We start from the raw sequence: 26,293 nt of genomic DNA, 5'->3' as shown, positions 1-26,293 counted from the left end.
TCCAATACAAACACAGGTGAAGATGTAACGAAGAACTAGTTCTGAAACATAACCTATATCTGCGTATTGTAAAAGTAAGGACGCAACTTTCGTTTGTTTGTTTTTGTTTATTTTATTTGTCACGCATACAGTCCACCTCCAGTTCACGTAGAGATTATATGATTCAAATGAAGTTTTGTTTGTGCAGTGGTCAGCGTCTATCTCTTGTGCTAAGATTCCTGTTTATGGCATACTCGTCGACATTTGTTGTCCATTTGGGTGTCCATCCACTGCCAGCCAGTGGTTCATTACGACTTATAAAATGAGCATAATTTTTAAAATTAAAAAAAAAGGATAGAGCTGGCTTGTCTTTTATTATGCAAAGAAATCAACGTATAATATTAAAATTTACCTAGACCTGTTTCTACGATTATTCTTTTCGGTTTTAGAACTCAATATGTATTTTACTATTTCTACTGACAGGACTACCATATTTTAAAACATGAAGCCAATGAGCCATGGGTCCATTTACAATATAAGTCCAACATAAACACAAGTAGAGCTGTAGGAAGGAACTAGTTTTTGGAACTATAGGACTATACCTCGAACTTCAAGTTCATGCCTTGTTTTCATCAGTGGCTTGCTGTTCTTCGGAGAGGTCGCACGCTCGTTGTCTCTCAAACTACTACGAGAACTGTGTGTTTTCGTTTCATTCATAATAACATAAAAATCAAATATAAAAACTTTTTAGTGTGTTGTGATGTTAAAAAAGTGATGTAAATGTTTTGGTTTTTGTATTCGTGTTCACACTAATTCGGATTCTCTAGTGTACGTTATAGAGTTTATTAGCAATGCTTTGTTTTTTAACCATACAATACTTTTAAATTTATCAAAATACAATATATTTTTTAATTCCTACTATTCAAACTTTCCCCTATATATTTATATATCTTGTTCATAAGTGAAATTGCTTTTTATTCAGCCATTCAATTTAAAATTAGTTAAAATATATTAGTATCTAACTTGTAGTGGATGAAACTTAATTTGAACACAGTATTTTTTCTTCAAATATTAATTAATTATTAATTTACTACTTTGTTAAGAAAACAAAACAATTATACAAACAAATTAAATAACAATTAACAAAAAAACTTATCCGATAAAAAGTGCTAAGTAGTTAAATATTAAAAAAGAATTAAAAAAATCAAATGAACATATAGTATAACTGTTATTAATTAAAATGTAAGTACCGTAACAAAAGAGGTAACAACTTGATCTTGAACTAAATCTTGACACAGATAAATTTCGTAGCTATGCAGATACATCTTAACATTAATAGTGCGGTTCTTTGTTACATGAAACCAATTAGGTTTGTTATAACTTTCTAATGAAATTATCTATTTTCCGGATTCGTGAAAATATTTCAATGTTATGCGTTTTTTTTTAAAAGTTATTTAAGGAGATTCTTTCTATTGTAACTTTAATGTGGATTCTCTCACCTATTGCGATCCTATTTCTTTTTTTTTTAAATAATAAATATGAAAAATGCTAAAGTATAAGTTTTGTAGTTAAAATCATTAGGATTAAAAATAAGAGACTATTCAAATATTTTAAACCTTTTTATCACAGAAAATAAATCATAAAACTATATCAAAATATTTGATATTGAAGAAGAAATTTTTTCGAAATCAAGTTGTTGTAAACTGTAAGATATGACAAATAAAAATGGTGGCGTTATTAATCAAATTTATAAATAGCTTTTTAAAAGCGTTTTTTACTTATTAATTAATACAATTTTTTAAGATTAAATATTATAAAAATTAATAAAGTTAATATTTTCCATAAATTATTATAGTTGCCTTTTCTCGTCAGTATGTTTTAATCGAATGTAGAACTTATCTTCAGATTATTAACATAATTATTCAAGGAAGTGTACTGCAAAAGCACTCAAAGTGAGACCTTTTTGAATTTAATTAAAATACATTAGAATTTATAATATGTATTTATTTTATAGTTATATTGGTAACATTAGAACATTTTAATATCCTGATGTTAATTTACAAATAAGAAGAAATAAAACTAAGTAGATATCCTTCGTGTACTACAAATGTACAATTTTACAATCTCTTCATACTGTTAGCTTTATATACTATAATTCCAATTAATAGAAACCAAAAAAAAAAAATGTTTTAGAATACCACCTGATGACTATACATCTTTAATCGATTTCGTTTGTTTTAATAAAATATAATCACACAATATACTCGTAGCATCTCTAATGATTAATTTTAAAACAAAGTAGTTCTTTCTTTTTACTCGTTTAAGGATTTACGATTTCTGATGGTCGTTATTATGATACTTATTTTCTTCGTAGAATGCTTTGGATTTATATTAAGAACTAATATGAAGGCATAGTGCGGGATAATACTATTAAATACATATAAAGTAACTGTAACATTATGTTTGACTGTATTTCTCTTCGTTTTATCTCGAAATAATAATGTTGTAAAGAGTCAAGCTTTAGATTATTGTTTAAAAAAAAAAAAGAACATTTGAAAAACGAACAAATTTCCAAAAAAATAGTAAATAAAAAACTTAAAACAGTTTATGGTGTATATATTAGAAATAATATTGCACAATATCATCAAATTTGAAAAATAAATTACATACATAATAATAATAACGTCTCTCTATAAATATCCCATAAGAATCGTGATTTTTTGAGAATAAAATATTTATGTCATTCTCTGCCCCTTAAACTATGTACAACTTATACCAAAACCATGTTGATCTCTTCGTCTATTAAAAAAAAATAAAGCTCAGTGGTACACTTTTTTGGGATAAAAACGTTGTGCTATTCCAGACGCTACCTACCTCTATAACCTACCTCTGAGCCTAATTTCATCCAGATCTGAGGCGTAATTGATTGAGAAACGAATCAACCAAGTTTGTCAAGAATGGATCTGATTTGTCCTATTTTAATAATTTATTTAATTTATTTTTAATAACTTATTTAATTTATTTAAGTTTTATTTCATTGATCTATCATAATTATATTGTTTTCGTTAGCTATAATTATTAGAATTATTAAAGTCGTCTCTACTATTGCGTTGTCTGTGAGTAGAGCAGCAAGTTATATGCATCTAATATCTATGTAAACTTTCGCATTTGTAATAATTAAGATTTAATTTTTACACCCAAAGGACAACACATCACTACGTATTCGATATCACTTTCAACGTGACTTGTTTAATAAACTTTCTTGATTTATTGGTGACAGCATTTAGTACGAAGAATATAATAAATATATCGCTTCTTTATCTTGTATATATGTAATTTTAAATGACACAAAAATTATTTACTTAAAAGAAAAAACAAAAAACATATTATTATTTTAAGCAATAGACTATATATTGAATACATCTTACGAAATATGAATCTTATCTTAGTACTAATATAAATGTGAAAGTTTGAGAGGATGGATGTTTATTTATTGTTCTTTCACACAAGACTACTTGGTGCATAGAAGCTGGATATACAGAATAATACACAAACTATTTTTTAACCCCATATTCCTAAGGGTTCGGAAAAAATACGGGTGAAACTGCAGGGTTCAGCTAGTAAGCTGGAGATAGCGTGACGAGATCGTTACGAAAAGTGTGATCGGGCGACGCGAACGTAAGTTGAGAGGGAGAAGTAAGTTAGTGAAGATAGAAAGAAAGATACGTTTCGTATATTACTGTAAGAAAGAGAGGTAAGGGGCAAGAGAGAGAGGTGCGAGCACACATTTTTCTTCTCTCTTTTTCTCATATATACATACCAACGAAGTTGGACCCAAAGAAGTTTTACTTCATTTGTGTGGTCTAAAGCACACTCGTTTTTTTATAAACACGAATGTTTGTTACCCATTCACGCAAAAAGTACTAAACCGAAAGTAATGAAACTTGGTATATAGATAGCTGGAAATACAGAAAAGTAAATAGTCTACATCGTATCCTGACATTTTCACAGGATCGGAGGTCACGCGGGTAAAATCGCGAAGGGGGAACATAGTTTAAATAAATAGTACAAAGGACGGTGAATAAAATCCAATCAAATTAAATCCGTAAGTATGACGTAATAAAGATTTGAAACTAATTTTAATAATAAAAGGAACGAAACAACCATTATTCCGTATCAAAAATTATTTATACTCCACGACGTTTCTGTATAAGTGCGTAAAATAATTTAAATAAAGTATACTAAATAATATTCATAAACTGAAATAAACAATAAAAATAGCCTAATTTTAATACGTTACATATAAAATAATAATTAAACAAACTTTAATTTAACAAAAGGATACTTATCTAAAATAAAACTTACCTTTAATTTGATAACTTCAATATTTCAATTTTTTTTTCGGTACAATCAACAGTGTAAACATTTACAATATACACAATAGTTTTTTAAACTAAAAAAAATAAATAAAATAAAATATCGTGTCCGAGTCGTGTCGTACGCTTTAAATGTTACTTTTTCTCATCCATAGAGAAATTAGTAACGCTTTTGACGGCACTATTGTGTCGGAATTGAAATTATAGGGGATGACTTTAATCTTTGGTCGGTATAATGAATTCCTTTTAATAATAATAAAGAAATGTGCAGGCGAGATGGTTCAGTGGGTATAAAACTTTAAAGTTAAATTTTTGCCAATACATGGTTTCAATTTACTTTTTAATATTTATACTACGGTTGAAAAAAAAAAAAATGGTGTGTGAAAATCTGTGAATTTAATTTATTTATGTTTATTACTATTATTTTTTTATTTGTGGATTTTATAGATTTCAACAGAGTTCAAATAAATTCTCCATATAAACAAAATGATAGATCACTGCCGATGTGCAGATATCAGGGTAAAATTACTGGATGGGTTTCAAGTAGTGCTCTATTTACTTGACAATTATCACAAAGAAATATTGCGATTTGTTCATTTTATATATTTCACTAGATTTATTAATATACAGACTACTTGACAAATGTTTGTGTGGGCCACACAAATATTTCTCCTGATCTTACTGTTTGTTTTTGTGTCGTGTACGACACCCGACACAAAACTTTATCTTACTGGAGGTTGTTGAGTGTACCACTTATTTTATTTATTTTTAGGTAAAAATATTTCTTATAAATGTGTAGTAAAGTTTATTCTTCTCGAGAAGCATAATTTATAACAGACACTGAATACCTTTCTAGTAACAAATTATGGTAATTATTTTAATTAGCCCGTTGGCGTAGTTTGTAGCGACCCTGCTTTCTGCTCCGAGGGTAGTGGGTTCGATTCCCACCCTGAGTCTGGGTGAAATCTAAATATTTATTGATATATTTATACATGTATTATTTATGAGTAAGTTTATTGAAAAATAAATAAATGTAGCTATACCGTCGGCTGTTACCTATAACACAAGCATTAAGTTGCTTACCTTAGGAACAGATGACTGTGTGTGTATTGTGTAGATATTTATTATTACGCTTCAGCCTGTAATATCCCACTACTGGGCATAGGCCTCTTTCCCCATGTAGGAGAAGGATCAGAGCTTAATCCACCACGCTGCTCCAATGCGGGTTGGCGGATATATTTTATTATTTATTATTATTATTATGGTATACTCACCAACTGTTATATAACTTTGCAGGGTAAATGATTCCATAATATTACGATTTTGAAGGCCAGACACTTAGCAACTCCATTACATTCCATACATTTGAGCTCACGACTGTCTTAGATAACTACTTACTTGGATATAAATATTTTTGTCATAATATTGAAATGAATATTTACACCGCACAGGTGTTCATTATAACTAATATTATGCAGTTTATGATTACATTAATTATCTATGCATAAATCGTAAAACGTACTTATTTTCGTGTATAAATAAATAGATAAAATTATATGTATCTATTAATGTCAAGAAAGTTATTGAGGTAGGTAAAACAAGAAATAGCTAGCTTAAAATTTGTAGCAGCCCGACTGGGAGAGTACCACAACATTACAGATTGCTGTCAAGTAGTGTTGTGTTATCGTGGTGAGTAAGGTGGCCAGAGCTCCGTCGAAGGTAAGGGGTTAGATAGAGTCTGCAACGCGCTTTCAATGTTCCTGATATAGCGTCTATAGGCTACGGTACAACTAACCATCAGATGGAGTGTACGCTTGTTAGGCTCGTTTGTAGTATTAAAAAAAAAAAAAAACAATAAATATATAAATCTGGCTGTACTCTGTGTAAGCTGCATATATCTTCTTTTATCAGTTGCTTTATTTTCATGGAAGACAATGATGTAAAACAAAGAATATATAATAAATAAATAAATGAAATAATAGATAATGATATAAATATTTAAAATAATGGATAATAATATATTTTTATTAGCATCACATAGGAAGCTACGATGAGAGAGAGAGAGAAAACAACTCAAAAGTTACTCTTTCATTCAATTTGCTATTTCAACGCAAAATACCGACGATTCAACAGGCACAGTCGAACATCATTTATATTTTTTATCCAATTACTTTTGAACATAATCCCAAAAGAGGATTAAGTCTATTCAGGTAAAAAGATAAAAAAATAAGTTATCTTCAAGTCGGCCGGGGCTCGTTCAAATAATTAACTTAAGAAAAAAAAGACCAGCCTCTAATTACAGACCGTCTCACGATTTAATTTTACAGAATTATGAGATTTTTATATCATCTTTATTATTTCATTTGTATTAATTAGATGTTCATTGTAGTAATCAATTAACTGTTGTCCGTGACTTGTTTTGCGTGGATATCATCACCACAGGAACTAGGAACTAGTCTATAACTTAGCGTAGTATAAAATTTCATCCAGATTAGTTCATCTATGCTGCCGTGAGTAACTTAATCATATCTTTTAATAACTTATCTGCGTGACTTTCGAACCAGTGACAATGTCCGCCTATAATTTATATTCTGTTTCCAGTTGTCTACGTATGACGGCCGTTTTCAATAATGAAACGCCGCGTTAGCGCAGAGATCACAACTTTGGCTGTTGCACTGGCGTTTGCGGGTTCGATCCCCGCTCACGACAAACATTTGTATTGGTTATGTAGATGTTGAGTGTGATGCGTTTATTTTTATTTTTTTCTATGCCCTGTCCTATACCCAAAGGTTGTCTGGAAGAAATCGCTCTTTTAGCGATAAGACCGCCTTTGTACATCTTCCTCTAATTGTACTACTTTTTAACCGACTTCCAAAAAAGGAGGAGGTTCTCAATTCGACTGTATTTTTTTATGTATGTGACTTCAGAACTTTTGACTAGGTAGACCGATTTCGACAAAAAAATTTTTGATCGAAAGGTGGTGTGTGTCATTTGGTCCCATTGAAATTTATTTGAGATCTAACAAGTACTTTTCGAGTTATATCTAATAATGCGTTTTTACTTGACGCTTTTTTCGTCGACCTACGTTGTATTATACCGCATAACTTTCTACTGGATGTACCGATTTTGATAATTCTTTTTTTGTTGAAAAGTAGATATCTCTAGTTTGGTACCATGATAAGGAAACCAGGATCTGGTGATGGGATCCCAGAGAAATCGACGGAAACTCTCAAAAACCCGCAATAACTTTTCCGATTTTAATCATTTTTAATTTAATCGAAAGCTGATGTTTATCATGTGGTCACATATAAATTTTATCGAGATCTGATAACTACTTTTTGAGTAATCTTTGATAACGCGTAGTTACTTGACTATTTTTTCGTCGATCTACGTTGTATTACTACGACGTAATTGAAGTCTGTTTTTTTTCGTTTGCGAGCAAACACAATTATGTTTGTATCTTTTAATGGTGTGCAATAAAGAATATTATTATTATTTTATTTATTTATTTTATAATAATATAATATAAAATCCCTGGTTTTGCTTACTAGCGATAGGTTTTTGATACGATTTGTATGGAGTTTACATCAAAATTCTATATTTAGTAAGCAAATTCAAAGTTACCTATATGGATCATTGAAACTGGTCTACCTTTAACTTACACCTATCCTTACCCTCCTGTGACTCATAGCACGATGTTTTTATAGATATAATTTCCATTGGCTTTTTAATGCAAAGGAGAATGCCCACCGCAGTATGGACTTAAGTTTCGCTTTGAAAAATTTTGTGCCATGATGATATTTACAACATTTTGTAGGTTCCTTAGTGTACATTTAATTAAAAAAACGCTGTTTCTCTAGCTCGACGGGTAAAATGAAAAAAAAAGTTACAACAAAAGTGGTTTTCTACCCCTCTTCATTCATTTTGTATTTTTATTTACATTTGAAGTTTTAACTATTTGTAAATGTTTGAATATGATCTGAATGCAAGTACGTTAATGCTTCAGTTTGCATATACTCTAGGTACGTCAGTAAAACGAAACAGTTCAGTTCTTTGCTTAATGGCTTTTAGTTGTGTCAGTTTGACACATATCATTTCGCCAATGTCACGTGGAACGAAACAGTTTCACACTTGACTTATTTGACATCTTTCAAGTGAATGTCGCATTGTTGCCAGTTGTAGATCGATTAATCGATTATGATTGACAAAACACTAAAACAGGATACTTTCAGATAGATTAATCAAATAAACTCATATAATTATCAAATAAAAATTGATTTTCTTTATTATTTAACATGTTATTATGAACTGCCAATTCGATATTTTAATAAAATAAATATAAGAGTATCGATTATACTTTGGTGAGTCGATACGCTCGTACGAAAATGGCAATACTGAGGATTCAAATGTCAATAACAAAAAATACTTGGGAATTGCGAGTAAAACGGAAATGAATAAATTACTGCTTAATATGTGGATTCTTATCCGTCGAAGTTATGGCTAAGTATTTTACAATGGCTAGTGTAAATTAAAAACTTAATTTTTAATATTAATTTGGTTTAGGCACAACGACGTGGAAGGAGGAAACCACGTATGGGCATACCCCTTTCCGAAAAATCGGATTTAACAAGTAGATGAAGTAGATTCAAAGAATATTGCGTAACAGAAAAACAGAATATTGTTCTTACAGATGTAATTTCTTTTTATACAATATATAATAAAATTATTAGGTTCTAATTCACACATTTTTAAATACATTTTAGAATAAGAAATTAAATAATTATTACACCTAGCATTTGTTACAATACCTGCTGCTATATTAAAATAAATTAAGCATAAGCAATAAATTAATTTTAATAAAATAATAAATATTAAAATTTTAAAAGGGGATGTATTTTTATTAAAATTTAAGTCTGTTAATTGCAATCATAAACATTACCTTGGCGTGTTAAGCTAAAAACTAATTAAACATAACTATTAATTAAATTTAATGATCAACAAATTATGATTCAATGACCCTACATGTATAAAAATAAACAATATGTTTCAGGTCAATGAATCTTTAAGCCTTAGTGTAATTAAGGTCACCTATAACCATACCTGCATTGTAAATTTTTTATAGTTCAATCTCAGTTGTTAATTTCTTAATATTATTGAAAGAAATCTTGCAACGAAAAAAAACTACTATTTGACGAACTTCGTACTGTAATAGTTTTCTGTCGTGAATATATCTTTTTTTAAATTTTATTTTATAGAAATCTCGTCGCGACAGTAACAAACACGTAAAAAGAATTGTTCAATTAGGTGCCGTCGTTCGGATGTTATGTACGTAGATACATTTCGGCAATTTGTTTTTATATATATAAATTTCTGTACTCTTTCTTTGATAAAGATAGGTAGAGAAAAAAAAACCAAGCATTTAACAGTTTCATTTATGTTCGACAATGATAGAGAGTTAAAAATATTCAGTATGCTTTAAAGAAGTGATAATGTTAAGATGTGACGTTAAAAATTAGTGATTATAAACCAAAAACAAAATGGCGTCCAGTACCGTGTTTAGATTTCTGATACTACTCGCTGCGCTGGTGTGGATACTGTCCGCTGAGAACCCTAAGAGGAGAAGACGTGAGCCGTGGACCAATGGAAGCTGGTTGTGAGTATCTGTATAGTACTTTTTAATAAAAAAAATTTACGAACCCCATGTGATAATTTTGAAATACGAGTGTTATATTTCATTCATTCATTCTCAGTCTGATTTCATTACAAAACTATCACTTTTTTATCGAGTAATATGCAATCTTTTTGTTTGCAAAATTTTAATGGCAATCATTTCTTTTAAAAAATGTCTTTACATTATTAAATTTATATTTGTTCGGGTGCTTACTTACCACCCCCCCCCCCCCCCCCTCAGTTTCCCCGTGATCATGGCGATTGAAACATTGGCAAAATATAGGGACCTTAACAAAACAATACATGTGGTGAGCACCCGAAAAAATATAAATTTAAATATGAATAGTGATCGCGTTAACCTACAATAATATAATGTCTTTGTAAATAAAAGGTTGTACCTAATATAATATTAATTTCTATATTATTCGGTGTAATATTTCTATCGTATCATGTAATTGTGAATATTAATGTGCTAACTCTAATACCTACTTTGATTTTAAATAATAAGAAATTATAGAGCATGTCAGGAGAATTGTAACAAGTTGAAGAAAATCATTAAACACAGGAAATAAACCTATATAGTGATATTGTAAAATGTCGAAAGATTGTAAAGCGCTCGGTAATAATATCTAGAGTTAAAAGATCATATTTATGTTTATATATTTAGTAAACAGTAACGTCAGGGGATACTCATCCCAATTGGCCTGCCCGGCAGTTGTGGTATGTTATACGGGTACGCGACCCCGGCTCCCCGAGCTGCTACTGTCTCAATCGCATTCATCCGAGGCAGTAGTATCCCTTCCCTTATCCACTCCAAAGATCCAAACCGTTCCTTCCTGATTTCCTTGCAGCGGCTCCCTCCCGCTCGACATACAAAGACTATCTCGGTGGGGAAGGCAACTCACAGCAGATATGCAACGAGACAGGTGGACCCGGCGGGATAGCAAAGCCTGGTGGACGGCTTAGGGCGATGGTAGAGGGCGTAGAGTTACCATTGGCCAGACACATCATCGGAACCCTTCTCCGGTCGTATCGGTCTCTCCGTTCCACCGGACAAAGAAGGGGGAAGACGAGTGTGTGCACCTGCGTTTGCGCAAACGTTTGTGCACCTAAATATCTCCTGCGCACTTGACTGCTTCCGGAAGTAAGGACTCCGATTTTCGTAAAGTCCCATGGCGATGGGTCGAGGTAGAGAGGTCCGGTTTGATGCAGAGCGGGCTTTGTCTGAGACCTGCACATGGGCGGCTCCAGGGGTGTTTCTAAAACATCGTGGTCGCTCTGCTTCTGACATAGGGAGACAGAGGGAGTTCGGCAGCACCTGGAGTGACAAAGCAGCCCTATTCAGGGAAGCACTGCTTTCCCTGCTCAGCCTGGGAGGGGGCTAGAAAAGGTGCCCTAAAAATTGCTCTCCCTACCACTTGAGGACGGCAGCAGCCGTGGCTGCCTCCGCATCGATAAATTCGCGGTCGACGTCGCAACCAGCATATAAAAACAACAAATATGACTTTCGGCGCGTGGAACGTGCGTACACTCCTTGATCGCGATATAAATGTCTGCCCAGAACGGAAAACCGCAATTGTTGCCCGAGAACTTCTTCGCTACGATGTAGATGTGGCAGCCCTCAGCGAGACACATTTAGCGGAAGAAGGGGAACTGGTGGAACACGGTGGCGGGTACACTTTCTTTTGGAAAGGACTCGCTGTCTCAGAACCGAGACGGTCAGGCGTTGGATTTGCGATCAAAAACAGGCTTGTCAAGCAACTCGAAGAGTGTCCTATTCACATCTCGGATCGCGTTACCACACTGCGTCTACATCTTGGAAATGACAAATATCTGAATGTCATCAGCGTCTATGCACCTACCTTAGACAAGTCTGATGATATTAAAGATAAGTTTTATGAGGAACTTGCAAAATGCATCAAAAGCGTAAGGCCTAGAGAGCAGATTCTTCTGATGGGTGATTTTAATGCCAGAGTCGGACGGGACTACGATGCATGGCCCAAGGTTTTGGGTAGGCATGGGGTCGGGTGCATGAACAGCAACGGACAGCTATTACTGAGTCTCTGCGCACAATTCCAACTTGCCATCACGAGTACAATGTTCAGGCTTCCCGCTAAATATAAGAACACCTGGATGCACCCAAGGTCTAAACACTGGCATCTAATTGATTACGCTATCGTGCGGCAGCGAGATGTTTCCCAGGTCCAAGTCACCCGCGCAATGCGTGGTGCCCACTGCTGGACTGATCATAGGCTTGTTGTTACTAAGCTGCGTCTCCGACTCCAGCATCCTCGTCGATTTGGAAAACCTAAGCCATATGCGAGTTTTAACGTGGACGGGCTAAAGGATCCTGTGACGAGGGAAAAGTATGCTCGCACTTTGGCCGCTGGATTACCATCTCTCAGCAAAGATGTTCGCCGAGTTGATTATGACTGGAATGCCCTGTCTTCTCATATTCTAGATACCGCTACATCTACTTTAGGTCAAAAAGTCCGAAAGTCCGAGGACTGGTTTGATGAGAATGACGCAGTCCTGATGGCGGCGATCGGCAAACACCGACGTCTTCTCCGACAACACCGTGGAGCAAACCGATGTGCGAGCGCTAAGGAGATCAGACAAAGTGACCTGGAGCTTAGGCGACTATCTCGGGAAACAAAGGATAAATGGTGGCGGGAGAAGGCTTATCACATTCAGTGGCTCGCTGACACTAACCAGGTTGGAGAGTTTTATGGTGAGGTTCGAAAGCTAATAGGTACGACCCCTTTTGCAAAAGTACCTATTAAGCCTGCTAGCGGCAAAGGTCTTCTTAAAAGCAAAGGGGAAATACTCGAACGTTGGGCGGCACACTTCAGCACTCTGCTGAATGTAGACAGGGCTGCTGACTTGGAACACATTCGTTCGTTACCTCAACTCCCAATATTTACTGAGCTGGATAAGCCATTATCGTGTGAGGAGATTGCTCTTGCCATCAATCAACAGCAAAATAGGCGTGCGGTGGGCATTGACTTTATACCAGGAGAACTGCTTAAGCACGGTGGTGATGAGTTGCAATTGGCTATCTGGGAACACTTTGATCGTATGTGGAAAGAAGAACAGGTCCCATCTACTTTTAAAGTATCACGCATAAGGGCCATATATAAGAACAAGGGTGACAGGTCCGATTGCGATTCGTACCGTGGTGTTTCACTTCTGTCGGTCCCCGGAAAGGTTTTTGCCCGTGTACTACTTAACCGTCTTATGAAGCTTTCTGAACAACTTTTGCCCGAGACCCAGTTTGGCTTCCGACCTGAACGAGGTACGTGTGAAGCCATTTTCTCTGTACGTCAACTGCAGGAGAAGAGCAGAGAGCAAGGTCGTAATTTATACCTCTGCTTCGTTGACCTTGAGAAGGCCTTTGACAGTGTGCCTCGAGAAGCCCTCTGGATTGTACTTGCGAAGATCGGGTGTACAGAGAAGTTTGTGAGGCTCCTGAGACTTCTGCATGACGACATGGAGTGCTGTGTCGCTGTCAACGATGACCAGTCCGATTTTTTCGCAGTTACCTGTGGGGTGAAACAGGGATGTGTCTTAGCACCCACACTATTCGCGCTGTACTTTGCAGCTGTAGTACAGGAGGTCATACAATTAACCTCTGAAGGGGTCCGCATCCGTTTCCGTACGGACGGCGGTATATTTAATCTGACTCGACTGAAGGCCCGCACCAAAGTGTCGCATGCTCTGATCACCGAAATGATGTACGCCGATGACCTATGCTTTGTTGCAGAGTCCCCAGACGGCCTGCAGCTGCTGATGTCCGTTTTCGACGAGTCGTGCCGAAAATTCGGTTTAAAAATCAGTGTCAAAAAGACGGAAATAATGTCTTTAGACATACAAGGTCATGAGACACTGGTTATAAAACTCGGTGGGGAGGAGCTGAAGCAGGTCGACAAGTTCCGTTATCTGGGGAGCACAATTTCATCTAAATGTGACCTAGATGCGGAAATCAACAGCAGAATCGGCGCTGCTGCTGCATCGTTCGGCAAGTTGGATGCGAAAGTCTTCAGCTCCCATGATCTGAGGCTGGCGACTAAGATCTCCGTCTACATGGCTGTTGTGCTGCCCAATATTCTTTACTCTGCCGAAACATGGACCGTGTACCGCCGTCATATACAAACGCTCGACCGATTCCACCTCAATTGTCTACGTAAAATACTCAATATTCGATGGTCTGATCGTGTACGGAACACCGAAGTGCTGCGAAGAGCCAATGTGGATGGCATTGAGGCTTATCTTATGCGGCGTCAGCTTCGGTGGTGCGGACACGTGTCGCGTATGGCGGAGCAAAGAGTCGCTAAGCGCATCTTCTACTCGGAACTTGAGGAAGGCAAGCGTAAGCATGGCGGTCAACTCCTCAGGTACAAAGATGTGCTCAAGCGACATATGAAAAATTGCAGCATCGACCCGCTGCAATGGGAGCAGCAGGCAGCCGGACGGACAGAGTGGAGGGCGCTAGTTAAAGCTAGCGTCCAGAACTTTGAGGATAGGCGGCTCTATGAGCTGGACGCCAAGCGAGATGAACTAAAGGTCCGACCACCAGCGACCTTTAGCTATAATTATGTTAACGGTGTGCTAGCGTGTCCGCAGTGTGCGAGGACTTTTACACAAAAAATTGGCTACATAAGCCACGCGCGAGCACACCAAAGACAAAAACGGAGTTGAATGCAGTCGCCGTGGCCGTAATCGGCCGGGAGGAGTATATATAAACAGTAACTGTAACTTATGTACCATATCTTTAATAGCTTTACTATTTATGACTTTCTGATCTTACTATAGAAAGAAAAAAACCCTATACAACTCTAGACATGAACACGTCAATCTGTCTGATGGTAGAGTAAGGACTACCGTTGGGGGGTCGTACAATGATCAGCCGGCTAGTACCACACATATTCAACTTAATTAGTAGGCTTTAAATGTGGCATATAATATTTTCTCCTTGGGTCACACACAAACAAGCGTATAGCCTTTGTATTTATCAATGTTGTAAACAAACCTGATTTTTATTGTATGCAGATGTATTGCGTCCAAGAATTATTGCTACGTATTTAATGAAAGGCGCAAGTGTAGCGATTAATTAATCATCGTTTGTATCAAAGTACAAAGTGGTAATTGGTTTTATATAAGACTAGCTGAACCAGCAAACTTCGTGCCGCTTTAATTCCATATTAAATTCGAATTTTTTATAATTTTCTTTTACACAACCACAAAACGAAGATAAAAAAAAAAACAATTTGGTTCCGTCGTTCAGAAGTTGTGCGCGTACATACCTTTCCGAGACTAATTTTAATTTATATCAATTTAAACAAAGTACAAAGGGGATGTTACAAACACTTTTCCTTACAAATCCAAGTAGGTGAAGCCCAAGAATTACAAATAGAACTTCCTATAGACAAAGTACCTTTACGCAAAGACGATGGTAAATCAACACAAACAAAATAGGTAGTACAATCAGCTGTAGCAACTATACAACTTTTTAAGCTCTTTCTTTAGAAACGCTTAGTGTAATCAGATAAAAATACTTAATTTATATTTAAAACGGAATATGCACGGGATTATGTATTATGTTTGTTGCCAGTCATTTTTTTAGTAAATAATCAAATAATAATTTGGACTATAATGACATTTCTACGAATTCCCCTCCCCTTTCATACTACCAACTAAAACTTAAAAAGTAAGCTTTTGAAGTGTCAAAGCTGTGCCGTTTGCACATGTAAATGAGTAGTATATTAAACGAACCGTTGAGTCACGGACGACTGGACGTTTTTAAGTCTGTATTATTGGGCATGAGCTGTATTTATCTTTTACTACGATGACACACATGCGCGTCATGATATGTATAGCTTGAAATATGCTTACAAGCTTATCGTTTTCAATCAAACGATTTGTAGCTTCGAATACGTACATGTGTGTGTAAAAAAATAATTACCTTTTGGGGTCTGTATCATCAAATAAGTGATTTGAATGAAACAAGTCTACAATTAATATTAATTATCTTCCCCATATTAATATCCACGAGAAGTAATCTAAGAAGAAGAAGAAATATACTTTATTGTGCATATTACAAGCTAACATAACATACATCTTTAAAAATAAAATTTGCAAAACAATATTATGCACAAAGGCGGTCTTATCGCTAGGTAAGCGATTTCTTCCAGACAACCTTTCCAGACAACCAACAATCTAATCTCAAATCTTTCATGAAACATTATCAAAAAGCTGTCGGCCCCGGTTGTTATCATGTACACCTGATAGCGATCGTTACTCATAGTAGGGAATATATTCGCCAACCCGCATTGGAGCAGTGTGGTGGATTAAGCTCTGATCCCAAAGAGGCCTGTGCCCAGCAGTGGGATATTAAAGGCTGAGTGTGTGTGTGTGTGTAAGGTAAAAAGCACTTTGAATCGTAATTTTACAATTTAATAATAATATACATTTTATAGATTTCTTGTGTATTTTCCGATTCCTGAATATTATTGGACTATAATGAGCACCAAAAATAGTCAATAGAAATCAACTCCTTTTTTACCTATTTAAAAATAAAATAATTGTGTTAGCTCGCAAACGAAAAAAAACGGCCTTCAATTGTATCGACAAGTAAATACAACGTAAGTAGACGAAACAAATTAACAAACGCATTAGCCGTCACTACGATTTTCGAGGGTTTCTTTCAATTTTTATGAGATTCAATAATCAGATTCTGGTTTCCTTATCATAGTGCCATACTTGGGAAATCTCCTTTCATAAGCGACGAAATCATCCCCGAACATACATAAAAAAATATATAGGGTACTGGCAATGCCATCTGTTGAGTAGAGGCGTAAAATATGCAACCAGGCAGCGTTGTAGGTAGAATTTGTTGATTACAAACGATAACTAGAAGGAAAGGTAGGAAGGTAGACGCTTCCCGTATTTTTTATAATTTTGTTAGAGCACAGCCTCCTTGGAAGCGTGCAAAATAGAAAATACATTTAATAAGGAATATAAAAAATAATTTGAGTCCTATGTAAAGTTTCAATATTGAAAACGATTTATGTACCTGCATATAAATAAATTTGTCAAAACTGATTTTGTAACGAAAATAAAGAATGTTTTAATGTGATTAAGTGAGTTTTATGAAAATATTCTACCTTCTTACAATATTTTTGACGTACAACAAAATTTACCAAATATTTTGAGCTAAGATGTATATATGCTTCAGGGACTAATCCTTGTCTTCTGTTTTAAGATATTCAAGAAGATAATTGAAACTTTTTAGTGGTCGAAATTCGATTATAATTAATTTAAATTATAAGTTTGAACATTATTAAGGTTCTGTTGTTATAGACTAGCTATACAAATAAATAAAATCAGAGTGTCTGTTTGTAATCTTAAAATAACCGATTTTTACTAAATGCACGGTATGGTATATATACACGGTATATATACCATATATAAAGATAGATAAATAATTAGAGTCGATTTGTACTGAGGTTTAATTCTGCCTCTTAAAATTATGTAAATTGAATTAATTAAATTTAATTAATGAATTTATATTTGAAAAACTGTAATGACATCAAGTATTCATCCACTACAACTTAAAAAAATATATTTCAATTTGAGTGGATACATTAAAAAATGTTCCTGATGTTTGAAATTGAAAAAGTAATATTAAAAGTTAAACCATCAAATCTTTTAAAGTTCTACCGCTAATTAATTACAAGGCAGGTGCAAACTCTTTCGTGTAATCCGCCAAAAGTAGTATCGACCTGCAATGTGCCTAGGTTTTATTACACGTCTAGACTGAGCCTCAGGTGCTATGAAATAATAAAAACGAATTTATGAGATTTACGATTAGCAGGGTAAAGTTTTTATGTCGAATTTTTAAATTATATTAAATTTAATTTTTAACGTAAATCATAAATTTGTAAACTCGCAGTGTTTGTTTTAATTTTACGGGTCTTTCTTTTATTATGGTCTGCGGTCTGAGTACTTGTCAAGTTTTTTTATTTTATTTTGTCACGTATAAAAACTACCTACAAAATAAATAAAAAACACGCTGTAGTGTTGATAATATAGTCTGTTTTTATACTGATAGATAATGTTGAGCTAAATATTTAAAGAAAATTTAAATTTATCAAATTCTCGATAGCAGGATTAATGTTGGATGAAATATTACGAACCGGAAACTTATTGAAGGTTGGTCTTACTTATATCATAAGGGGACCCGGTGGTCTAGAAGCTCAGAATTACATGACTTTTTACATTTATTTTTTTATTTTTATATATCTTAATAACAACCAAAACTTTTGAAACTTTGAAAGGACTCTTTTATTACTATTTAAGTATACAAAAGTCAGTATTACAAACAAAAAAAAAGTTTTTAAAAGTAATTATGTATGTGACGTTAGTCTTTTAAAAAAAAACCAGGGTGGCGCGAGATATTTAAAAAAAAATGTTTGAAGAAACGGCGGATTGTTGAAATTTGTAGTTCGAAAATTTCGATTTTTTAGTCACCTTTTGCATGTAAAAAAATAATAGAAGCAACACAATTTGAAAAAAAATGTTGAATTTTATATAATTTTCTAGTTCTTGATTTTTTTTTAAATTTGTTGATTGATTTTTAATTAAGTACATAAAAGTATTTAGGAAATTTAGTATTTTAGAGAGAAAAAATACCGTAAAATAAAATAAATCAAACAAAATAATAATAATAATAATTCAAACTATTAAGTGAAATAAAAAAATATGTCTTCATTTATTTTTGTCGACAGTATAAAATTACATAAATAATTTAAAAAGTTTACTAGTAATATTTTAGTTTTACAAACGTCATATTATACAGTCGTGTGACTGATATTACGTCACTTCCGTTATATGTTTTTCTTACGGTTTTAGTATCACATTTTTCTCAGTTCGGTCGCCTAGCCAAATGTCAAGCCTGCCGAAGGAACTTCGTTCCAAAAATATTCAACGAAAACATATTATTTTTCGTCCTGCGATAGCTGTTAGTATATTAAATCATTACAGCCTATACAGTCCACTGCTGGACATAGACCTCCACAAGTTTACGCCAAAAATAACGTAAACTCATGTGTTTTGCCCATAGTCAGGGCAGGCGGGTTGGTGACCGCAGTACTGGCTTTGTCGCACCGAAGACGCTGCTGCCCGTCTTCGGCCTGTGTATTTCAAAGCCAGCAGTTGGATGGTTATCCCGCCACCGGTCGGCTTTTTAAGTTCCAAGATGGTAGCGGAACTGTGTTATCCCTTAGTCGCTTCTTACGACACCCACGGGAAGAGAGGGGGTGGCTATATTCTTTAGTACCGTAGCCACATTCTTTAGTACAGTAGTTAGTATATTAAATAGCATATTAAAATTTGAAACGAGTCCACCGAGTAGTTTGTGTTTTGTTGTTGCCGCTCGCCAGGCAGAAAAAAGTAATTTTGAAATAAACGCGCTTAAAATTTTAGTCAAGGAAATTCTCAAGAAAATTGGATTTGAACGTATACTTACGATTAATCAGTTATTCGAGCACCATATAATATATCCTAGTCCTTTTGAACTCTTCAATTTCTCCAGTTTTTTCAGCTCTCAAAACTAAAATATTTCCCTTTAGTACAACTCAGGTAAAGAAACCGAAGCACCTACTGCATTTGCGCTGACCTTTTAAATAAGTTTTACAACTTGAAATACTGAAAATATCATCACCAAATTTTAACTGTATACTTTTGAAATACTATACTTTTGAAATATTAAAAAAAAAAAAGATTTTTCGAAATTTCAGACCACCGGGTCCCGGGGCTAACCCCTTAAATACATACCGTTAAAGATTAATATATACAAAATTGACATTAAAAATGGTACGCTTCAGTCTGTAATATCCCACTACTGGGCGTAGGCCTCTTTCCCCGTGTAGGAGAAGGATCAGAGCTTGATCCACCACGCTGCTCCAATGCGGGTTGGCGGATATATTCCCTACTGTAAGTAACGATCGCTATCAGGGTATCGTGTACATGATAACAACCGGGACCGACGGCTTAACGTGCTCTCCGAGGCACGGTGGGGAGACCCACAAGGACTGCACATTAAAAATGGTAATTATTTTAAATTAAACTTAACTTTAATAATTATAAACATTATATTTTACGACTAAAGTATTAAGACCGCCCCATGTTTTAATATCTACACATAATTGCCCATAAATTAAACATTTTACGAGTTCTTCTTAATATTGTAAATGTGACGGTGAATGTAAAGTCACTTCAGAATTTAAATCATTATGAACGAAGAATTTGGGTTTGCGTTTCAACAGTAAAAATATAGTATAGTAGCAAATTTTTTCAAATCCGGACCAAACCGACTGGACTATAAACCTTACAGCCTTCAGATCACAGCCAAATAACACTGCTCTCCTCTAGTACTGTTGTGATCTTGTGGTGAGTAAGCCAGAGCTCCTGGAGAGGATCAGGGGTGGCATGATGGCGTCCTTTGAAAGGTTTCTGCTTACCATCAGGCGAACATCATTATTAGCATTAGTTTGCCACCCTAGTAGTAATGAAAGTCTGGTGTAATTAGTTCTATTATCTAATAAACTCTGGTGTAATTAGTAATGAAAGTCTTCAAATGTACTATGGGTACAATAGCAAATTTTTTTAATGTAAATACAGTATACTTTGAGAAAATAAATAAAAAAATTTGTGAAAATTTGACACCCCTACAAAAATCGAAAGTGCAGTAACTGGTTATTTCTACTTCATCAAACTCAAAATCAAAGCCTATACTTATATTAATTGCTTAAGATATTTATTAACATAAATAAAAATTCTTTGAGTTGTTTTCAGTGTAGGAGCTCGTTGGGATACCGTACAAGTAGAACTGGTACGATAGACTAGTGATGTTTCTGAATTCGAATGTCAATTTTATGTTCTTCTGAAAAAAACAATAAAAAGTTTGATATAATCAGTAACCTCATATCATCTATATTATCTTTATTTTAAACTTTAACAAAAAAAATTGTAATTTAAAATTTTTAACGATTTGTAATAATGAATAAACACGAAACTACTGAACCAATTTTAAAAATTCTTTTATCAGGAGAATGTTATTTGTCACCGAGTGACATAGACAAAAATTAACACTAAAACTTTTGTTCCAACTTTTTTTTTGTTAGTTAGGAAATTGTAAAATATATAAACTTATACAATAAAAATCGTACCGACGAAAATTTTCTATATGAATAATTTTTATAGCAATCAGCGATATACTAGTGTGGTAAGAAATGTTATTTAAAATTGAATTGGAATCCCTTTTTATCGTGGAAAAACAATTATTTTCTGTGGAATTTGTTAATTCTACAGAAAATTTGTAATAATTTTCAATTCTCTCATTTTAAAGAGATGTATGAGATAAAAGGATAATATTGCAAAGACTCATTCATTAATTTATTCTTTCGTAACATCTTTTTAATGATTGGTGAGTGGTTTTTTAACTATGATCTGATTTGAACGCTTGTAAATACCTGTAACATTCCTCCCTCAGAAATAAATCCTCTGCCGTCATTACCATCGAGGAAAAACAGTACCTTGAACTCTGTCAAGATGTGGTCGAGTCTAAAGAACTTGTTATTTTTGAGCTAAAATAAAAAAAAAAAACAAATTATTAATACTGCGTGTGTATTCTATGTGGTATAACACGGAAAAAACATTTTCATAACAAGAAAAAAAATGTTCTATTATGAGCTCTCTCCGATATTTATATTGTTACGAACACACAAAGAAACTAGCGCCATCTAGCGGTAACCATCGAAACCACACAAAGACAGCGATAACATGAAATTCTCTACTCAATACTAGATGGCGTTAGAGGTACTATTGTGGAACTATATAGAAGTATAGTCTCGAAAACCGGGTACATGCGCGAACTTTCCAGAATGGTCTGGGCCTCGTCTCGGCCGATATAAATAGCCGCAGCGAGGCGAGCGAGTACAGTTCAGTTTGAGCGATCTTCGAGGCGACTTCAAGAGTGAAAACTAGTGATCAAGAGTGGTACCAGCGAAACCTACGACATTGGCTACGACTGAGGACATCGTGAGTGCTTAGTGTTTGAACTTAGTGCTTAGTGTTTAAACCTAGTGCTTTGTGTTGGACCTAGTGCTAGTGAATAAAGTCTTGAAAAGAGTCAGCAGGTCTTTCTCTCCAAATCCTTCGAACCCTAACACGTAACAACTGGTGTCAGAAGTGGGATTTGGAGATGCCATTAACTCCGAGAGAAGACTTTAAGGACGTCAAGGGCGTCAGGACAAGGGCGCAACGAGCTGCGGAGGCCACACCTACTGGGGACCAAGCTCCGCCCACCGTGGACCAAGCCCCGCCCACTGACCCCGCCTATCATGCCCCGCCCACTGACCACGCCCACCAGGCCCCGCCCACTCCGAGTCAGGCCCCGCCCACTCAGGCTCAGGCCCCGCCCACTCGGACACAGGCCCCGCCCACTCGGACTCAGGCCCCGCCCACTCGGACTCAGGCCCCGCCCACTCAGGCTCAGGCCCCGCCCACTTTGTATCAAGCCCCGCCCACCGGACCCGTCCACCTTACCGCGCCCACCAGTGACACCGTAACTTCTACAGACTCTCAAGTGGCTCTTCAATTAGCAAGTTTAATTAAATTAATGGAGCTGCAAAAGGCTGAAATTCGTGATGCTTTGCAAAAATCACAAGAGCAACAAAAGGCTGAAATTCGTGGTGCTTTGCAAGAATCACAAGAGCAACAAAAGGCTGAAATTCGTGCTTTGCAAGAATCACAAGAGCAACAAAAGGCTGAAATTCGTGGTGCTTTGCAAAAATCACAAGAGCAACAAAAGGCTGAAATTCGTGGTGCTTTACAAGAATTACAAGAGCAACAAAAAGAGCTCCAAGAAAAAACGCTTGGGGCTGTAAAAGATGTTAGTGACGCGGTGACTAAGCTTCGAAAAGATGTCGACGTAGTGGAAAAACGAGTTACCGGGTTAGGATTGGATCTTGAAAATGTGAAAACCGGCCTCGCTGAACTACAGAAGAGAGTAGTACGCCTTGAAACCATGAGAATCACGATGTCTAGTGGAACTACCGGAGTGGGGCAAGGAGCAAAAGTGAAAGTGCCTCCATACGACGGCACTACTTCGTGGAACGCTTATCGTCGACAATTCCAGACTGTTGCTACTACCAACGGATGGACGGAAGAGCAATGCCTGACCGCTCTCACTGTTGCGCTCAGAGGGCAAGCTTTGTCGGTTTTGGAAACACTGCCACATACAGGAAACGGGTTCCAAGACTTGATGGAGGCACTTGAATCCCGATACGGGGAGCAACACTTGGAGCACGTGTTCCGTGCCCAACTGCGTGACAGAGTCCAACGCTCAGAGGAAGGACTACAACAGTGGGCGTTGGAAATTGAGAAACTCGTCAGGAAGGCACACCCAGGAGCAGACACCAAGATGGTAGACACGAATATTGTTCAAGCATTTGTCGACGGAATCAAAGACCTGGAGGTCAGAGCTGCAGTGAGGCTTCGTCACCATACGTCGTTAAAGGAAGCATTGGCACATGCTTTGGAGGTCGAGGCTGTTCGCCATGACATACGGCAGACCCATAAGATCCGCGAGGTCTCTGAGGAAGTCAAGGTAGTTAAGGCTCCTACGAGGAAAAGTTCTGGAGTCATGTGCTACAAGTGCGGCGAGAGGGGCCATCTTCAGCTCAACTGTCCGCAAAAGAAGACCCAGATAGCAAGGATGAAAAAGATCGAGGAACAAATAGAGGAGCTGAAGAAGCAAAGGGCTTCGCCTCCTGCCCGGGATCAGGAGTATGACTTCAAGACGAAACACCGCAGTGGAAAGATGCATGGGAATGCCAACGTACTCTCACGAAGGCAGTGTTCGGAAGACTGCAAACATTGTGTTAAGCAAGAATCTAATGAAGTCACATTAAAGCTAACAAGAACAAGTCCTTTGGGTATCTGGGAGAATGATGCTATGAGGGAAGCTCAAGAAAAAGATGACGACCTTCGGCACATCATCACATGGAAGAAACGGGGTGACGTAAAACCAATCTGGAGTGAGGTTGCACCCACTGGCGCTGTCACTAAGGCGTACTGGGCTCAATGGGACAGTCTGATACTTCAAAACGGAATACTCTACCGGAAATGGGAGAAGACTAACGGCAGAGAGTTCCACCTTCAGATAATTGTCCCAAGAACAAGAGTACCAGATGTTCTCCGTGAAATACATGATGGCGTATCAGGAGGTCATCTAGGTGTCAAGAGGACGTTAACAAAAGTGCGAGAACGATTTTACTGGTTACATTGTCGAGATGATGTACAGGATTGGTGCCGCAAATGTACTACTTGCGCTGCTGTAAAAGGACCACAGACCAGGAGCCGTGGGAATCTGCGGTTGTATAACATCGGTGCGCCGTGGGAACGAATTGCAGTTGACGTAGCGGGACCATTTCCTGTAACGGAATCGGGAAACAAGTATTTTATGGTCGTAATGGACTACTTCACCAAATGGCCCGAAGTGTTCGCCATACCAAACCAAGAAGCTACAACAGTCGCTTCTAAGTTAGTCGAAGAAGTGATATGTCGCTTTGGCGTGCCTCTAGAAATCCATTCCGATCAGGGCAGGAACTTCGAATCGCAAGTATTCCAGGAAGTGTGCAGAATTTTGGGCATGCATAAGACGAGGACCACCGCGTATCATCCACAGTCTGACGGAATGGTTGAGAGATTTAACCAGACCCTTGAGAGGCATTTGGCGAAATTGGTAGACGATAAACAAAAAGATTGGGACAAGTATATACCGCTCTTCCTTCTGTCGTACCGAACCGCCGAGCATGAGAGCATAAAAGCTACCCCGGCGTATGTCAATTACGGTAGAGAATTACGAATACCAGTAGACCTATTGACTGGAGGGGCACCGGAGGGACCAAATACCGTACAAGACTATGTCAGCGATTTAAGAGAAAAAATGAGCTATATACACGCCTTGATTCGGGAAAATGGGTTACAGTCAAGTGAGAACATGAAAACCAGATACGACCGGAAATCGAACACGAGCGGCTTCAAGGAAGGGTCACTGGTGTGGCTGCATAACCCGACCCGCCGGAAAGGGAAATCTCCAAAGTTGCAGACCAAGTGGGAGGGTCCATACAAAGTGGTTACCCGACTGAATGATGTGACTTACAGGATTCAAAAGCAACCAAGAGGGACATTCAAAGTGGTACACATAGACCGTCTGGCGCGTTACCATGGCAGTAACAACGATGCTCGGGACGAGCATCTCTAAGAGGGGAGTAGTGTTACGAACACACAAAGAAACTAGCGCCATCTAGCGGTAACCATCGAAACCACACAAAGACAGCGATAACATGAAATTCTCTACTCAATACTAGATGGCGTTAGAGGTACTATTGTGGAACTATATAGAAGTATAGTCTCGAAAACCGGGTACATGCGCGAACTTTCCAGAATGGTCTGGGCCTCGTCTCGGCCGATATAAATAGCCGCAGCGAGGCGAGCGAGTACAGTTCAGTTTGAGCGATCTTCGAGGCGACTTCAAGAGTGAAAACTAGTGATCAAGAGTGGTACCAGCGAAACCTACGACATTGGCTACGACTGAGGACATCGTGAGTGCTTAGTGTTTGAACTTAGTGCTTAGTGTTTAAACCTAGTGCTTTGTGTTGGACCTAGTGCTAGTGAATAAAGTCTTGAAAAGAGTCAGCAGGTCTTTCTCTCCAAATCCTTCGAACCCTAACACGTAACAATATCAATTTTCTCGTAAAGCCGGTAGCGTTACGTCTTCACTAGCTAGTTCTATGAACTTATCGTCAGACTACACACACATGAATATAGGAAACTAACATTTTTCAAGTGTAAGAGGATAGTAAAATTTACATCTAACCTTACCTTAAATATAATTAATTCAACATTTATGAATGAAATTAAAAAAAAACCCTAAGGATTAAAGATTAACTTACATTTTTCGAAGGATACTCCAGGGTAAGTGATACGTCTTGTGCAGGAAACGTCCAAGACTTTGTTCCGTATAATAGAAAGTCAGATTCTGAAAGCAACATTACTTTTTATATCTTAAGCAACCGGCGTTTTTTTTCCATGCTATAAATGTGGCAAAGAAACTCAGCATAATGATCAACGGATACCATAGCTAATTGGTTGGTCATAAAGGTTTTCTGGAAGAGATTGCTACTTAGCGATAAGACGGGCTT

The 26,293-nt window shown here is 36.4% G+C and overlaps 1 protein-coding gene across 1 annotated transcript in view; it reads left to right on the top strand.

Moving 5' to 3' along the window:
• The first annotated feature begins 613 nt into the window (after positions 1 to 613).
• The window catches only part of LOC123664682 (protein Wnt-5b-like), a 72,572-nt gene continuing 46,892 nt past the window's right edge, over positions 614 to 26,293 (top strand). Inside the window, exons 1-2 of the mRNA XM_045599191.1 lie at positions 614 to 675; positions 9,807 to 10,008. Of these exons, the coding sequence (XP_045455147.1) occupies positions 9,893 to 10,008 (116 nt within the window). The 5' untranslated portion in view covers positions 614 to 675; positions 9,807 to 9,892. The remainder of the gene's footprint in view (positions 676 to 9,806; positions 10,009 to 26,293) is intronic.

The sequence above is a fragment of the Melitaea cinxia genome, chromosome 22, assembly GCF_905220565.1.
Source record: "Melitaea cinxia chromosome 22, ilMelCinx1.1, whole genome shotgun sequence".
Classification (NCBI taxonomy): domain Eukaryota; kingdom Metazoa; phylum Arthropoda; class Insecta; order Lepidoptera; family Nymphalidae; genus Melitaea; species Melitaea cinxia.
This window is presented reverse-complemented; position numbering and strand designations above follow the sequence as displayed.